At 56.9% G+C, this 4,579-nt stretch overlaps 1 protein-coding gene across 1 annotated transcript in view; it reads left to right on the forward strand.

Annotated features, from left to right (window-relative positions):
• CAPN5 (calpain 5) overlaps window positions 1-4,579 on the forward strand; it is a 64,566-nt gene that overhangs the window by 26,238 nt on the left and 33,749 nt on the right. Inside the window, exon 2 of the mRNA XM_019649426.1 lies at window positions 518-761. Coding sequence (XP_019504971.1) covers window positions 597-761 — 165 coding nt within the window. The 5' untranslated portion in view covers window positions 518-596. The remainder of the gene's footprint in view (window positions 1-517; window positions 762-4,579) is intronic.

Raw genomic sequence — 4,579 nt, forward strand, 5'->3', positions numbered from 1 at the left:
CAAGGTTTTTCCACACAGGGCAGCATTGTGTCACGCTAGGCTAAGGCATGATAGTCCAGAGGAGAGAGACTTGGCGACAATGCTGCTGCTTTCCCGTGGGTGGGACACCGGCCAGGGAGCTGTGGGCCAGCCACTCCACCAGTCTGATTCAGCCCGAGGCGGTCTAGGGAAGGCTGGTGAAACAAAGGAAACGGGGGTGGGTGCCGCCGCCCTGAGCACCACGTGGCTGTGCCTTTGACCTGTTGGCCTTCAGGCCTGGCGTCCCCTCTTAAGCTGCAGAAGTGAGAGGATTCAGGCTGTGGAGTCAGGCCAGTTGGTTCCTATTCCTGCTCTGTGTGTACCAGCTGTGTGGCCCTGGCAGGTCTCCCCCAGTCTCTGAGCCCCGTCTCCTGGCCTGTATGATGGGGATGAGGATGCCCACTTCACAGGGCAGCAGGGAGAGAGCACACGGGGATCACGTGACTCAGGGCTTCCAGTCCTCAGGAAGTGATAACCTTCTTTCCTCCTGCCCTCCCAGGTGCTCCTGGAGCTGCTCACGCACCCACCCAGCCCTCCGCTGCCTTGTCTCAGCCTGTCCTCCGAGGGCAGCAGCCACCATGTTCTCGTGTGTGAAGCCCTACGGAGACCAGAACTACTCATCCCTGAAGCGGTCTTGTCTGCGCAGGAAGGTGCTTTTTGAGGACCCCAACTTCCCAGCCACTGACGACTCGCTGTACTATAAAGGCACTCCGGGGTCCTCCGTCAGGTGGAAGCGGCCCAAGGTCAGTGTGTGGTCTGAACTGGAGCTGAGGTGAGGTGGCCCAGACCCACCCAGTCTGCAGGGGCCAGTGGGGTGGCCCGGAGAGGCCCAAGGCAGCTGAGAAAGTGGAGGGGCTGATGCTGGGGCCCCCTGCGGTGGGATTGATCTGGATGGGGAACCAGGAGAACGGGCCTTAATCCCATGACCAGCACTGCCCAGCCAGGGCACACCCCCTCTCTGGGCCTCAGCTTCTTCATGGGGAAAACGGGACCCTTTGCCCTGCCACCCTCCTCCCAGGGTCGTTTTTGGAATAAAAATGAGGTGGCATGGATGTGAACTTTTTTTAGTGAAATGTAGAGTGACATTCAAGTGCAAGGAATTTACTTTGCTGATTATTATCATAACGACTTTGAAGTAGTCATTTGCTGTAAATGAAAAGTATTTATGATAATGATTAATCGATAATAATAATAGTCATAAAAACTAAGAGCACCTCACAGGGTTGTTGTGAGCAGTAAAGGAGATGATGCTTGGAAAAGCCTGGCGTGGAGCCTAGCACCCAGCCCAGGCAGCTACTACCATCACTACTGAGAATGGTGAATTACGTAGCATCTGGCTGGCTGCTCTCCTCGTCCTGGCCTTGGTCACTGAGGTTAGAATGTATTTAACGGAAGTGTTTGTCCTTGTGGTGTAATTTCATCTTCTTTAACCTCGTTTCCTGAATGTGAGGCTGATGGTGGGTGCCCCTGGGGGCCTGGATGACAGGGAGGCTGCTGGAGGTCACCACCACCCCAGGGCCCTCCTCAGGCTCCACGGCTGTGCTGGTGACACAGAGAGTTGGTCACACAGGAGGACTTGAGTGCAGGAGATTGTGCTGTGCCCAGGTGCTTGGGGCCGGGAGGAGACTCCCACTGCCCAATAATCAGAGAAGGGCTGTGCAAGCAGCAGGTACAGCATGAAGAAGACACAAGTTTATCTGGGATGTGGCAGTGCCTCTGGATCATAAGGTATGTGGAAGGGAGTGAGGGGAAGAGGACGCCAGGGTGGATAGGACTGGTGTGCTGGGACAGCAGGAGCCATGGAAAGTGAGGCTTTCTGCAGGGTGTGACAGGGTCAGATTAGCATAAAGTTCCCTCCAGCCCCTGGACATTTGGGGAAAATGAAATTTAGTTTTTCTGTTCTTTTCCTATGATCTATGATCTCAAACCCCCCTCAAAACATCTTGTGTATTGTCTTGGATTGGGTAAGGAAGAGAAACTGAGGCCAAAAGGAGAAGGCAGGTGCCCAAATTGCCCAGCGAGCTGGCAGCAGAGCTGGGCGGGGACCCAGGAGTCCTGCCTCCCCAAGCCCCCCTCCCTGACACCAGATAGAGTCCCTGCTGCCTTTGACCTCAGCCCCAGAGCCACACTAGAATCCCTGGACCCTGCCTCAGTTCTCTGGAACTCCCAGGAGCCTCCTGGCCAGGCCACAAGATTCCTGCCTCCTGGGCCCCGCTCTCTCCCACAACTTCCTTTCTCTCTTTTGTCTAGTGGGTGGGAAATGAGGCCACCCTCAAAGGGCCTTTGTGAAGCCTTGCGTGCAAGTGGGTGGGGGGGGAGACACTTGAGTTCACTGCCTTCCTCTCACTCCACTGCCTCAATGCCCCTTCCTGACCCTCTCCTGCCCTCCTGCCGTCACCCAGACATTTAAGATTCATGGCTCTGAAGGAAGCTAATGAGGCCTGGCTGGGAAAGTTTGGGCTTGGTGCCCTGAGAGGAAGAAATGCCAGGCTGTCTGGGCTCTGCACCCTGCTGCTGTGTGACCCTGGTGGAGTCACCTGCCCTCTCTGGGCCTCTTTTCTTGCCAGTTCAGGAATCCTGCCACACTATCCTCTCCTTTACCTCCTTCCACTCTGGGCGTGGTGCGTGGTCCTTTCTAGACACTGAAAGGAGAGGCAGAGTTGCCCCTGCCCTGGGTGTGGAGGCCGGTGGCAGATGGCACGTGGTGGATTGTGTTGAGAGGGAGACGTCTGAGGAGGGGGCAGGGGTGGCAGTGGGGGGTCAGTTCTGGGTTGGAGAGGCAGCTCAAGGCCTGGCTGAGTGGTGTTCAATGAGGAGGTGAGGCCATGTGGACCAGGCTGTGACAGAGTGTGTCAGTAGTGCCTGCTGGGAGGTGGCAGGGCCAGTGTGACTGGCAGGCCCTCACTGCACTGGCAGGATGGGGGCTGGTAGGACAGGAACTCAAGCTTGCCTCAGGCGGGTGGGGTGGGACTGGCTAGTAGGGTGACCATTAACTCCCAGCTGCTTGGCCCTTGGCCAGTGAGATGGAACTTTGGCCTGAGGCAAAAGTTCCCACTTCCTGGGTCCTGTGACCTGACTGTTTACAAACAGAGCAAAACGCCAACCTTGTCACAGCCCAAGGAAGGTCCTTCTCCGCTCCCACCCATCTCCACTCCTTCTCTTCAGGTCATTGGTGTCAGTGTCGTGGCCTCTGTGTTCTGAGAGTAGCTCCTCAGCCAGCCTCCCTGCCTACCAGCCTCCCTCGTCCTTTCTTCCAAAACGGGAAGAGGAGGCTGGTGTTTGAGCCAGATGGATGTGGTCTTACCTTATGGGAGGTGTGACCTTGAACAAGTCATTTCCCCTCCTTGGGCCTCAGTTGCCTCATCTGTAAATGGAGAGAATAATGCTTGCCGATCATGGTTTTCGGAGGTTGACATGACTTTAGGCATCTATGATGTTAGACACATGGCAGGCAGATGACACACGGGCTCCCCTCTCGCCCAACCTGCCAACCCTATGTTGGGGGTCCAGAGCTGGTCCTGCCTGGGGAGTCCCGTCTCTTGTCTCTTACGGACTCTGCAGGTAAGAGGCCTCATCTTCCTCAGTCTCCACCCAGGGCACCTGCCTTGGGCCCACACCCTGTTCCTCCCCCCCAGGTTCATTGTTTCTTTGTTCCTTCCAGTTCAGTAAACATCTGCTGGCCGCCCCCAGAAGCCTGGCCGGGAGATAAGAGGACTGTGAGTTAGCAAGGCCTGTGACTCAGGGGGAATCCCAAGGCACGGATGTAAAGGGGCCAGGGGTGGGAGGAAGCGTCCTCCTCTCAGGCCCAGGGCCTTGTAGGGCCCCTTCTCATCCCTGAGAGAGCAGAGTGCCCCCCGCATCCAGTGCTCTGCACCCCTCCCCCCATCTCTGGAGGTGAGCCTGCAGGTTCCTTGGTGGAACCAAGAAGGAAACAAATAAGGGTCCTACAAACAGACGTCAGTGTTGGAACCTCCCCGATCTCTCCCAAGGTGTCCTGCTGGTCCCCAGCCCCATGCCCGGGGCTCATGCTCATCACACCAGCCCCTGGAGGCCCATTCCTTGGCTGTGCTGAAAAGTGGCCCCTTTGTGCCATGAAACAGGCAATCTGCACTGAGGTAGCCACCTGGGCCTCTGCCCAGCCCAGCAATGATCCCCTTCATGTCTTATACTCCTGGGCTCGCCATGGCGGGAGATGGGGAGCATATGATAGGGAAGCAAAGTTGTTGGAGGGTGGGGTGGAGGGACAAGCCATAAGCCCTGAGGACACTGCCCTTGTGTCCTGTCCCAGGCAGAGGTCCTGCGTCCTTCCTCGGCCTGTTGCTCCACTTGTCTGGTTGATTTCCGCTGTGGTCTTAGATTCCAGGAGGGAAGTGACTGGGGTGAAGGTGGATGGATGCAGAAGGTGCCCGGGATCCGCTGCCTGCAGCATTCCTGTTTGTACACTGGGGCTGGAAACCTGAAGTTCTTGTTATGCTGCTGAGGGAGGTAGTTATGGGCTGTGACCTGTGTCCAGTGGAACTGGTCTGACAGGCTGGGAGGGGCTGAGAGGTAACTGCAGGTG

Source organism: Hipposideros armiger, unplaced genomic scaffold, assembly GCF_001890085.2.
Source record: "Hipposideros armiger isolate ML-2016 unplaced genomic scaffold, ASM189008v1 scaffold_132, whole genome shotgun sequence".
Classification (NCBI taxonomy): Eukaryota; Metazoa; Chordata; class Mammalia; order Chiroptera; family Hipposideridae; genus Hipposideros; species Hipposideros armiger.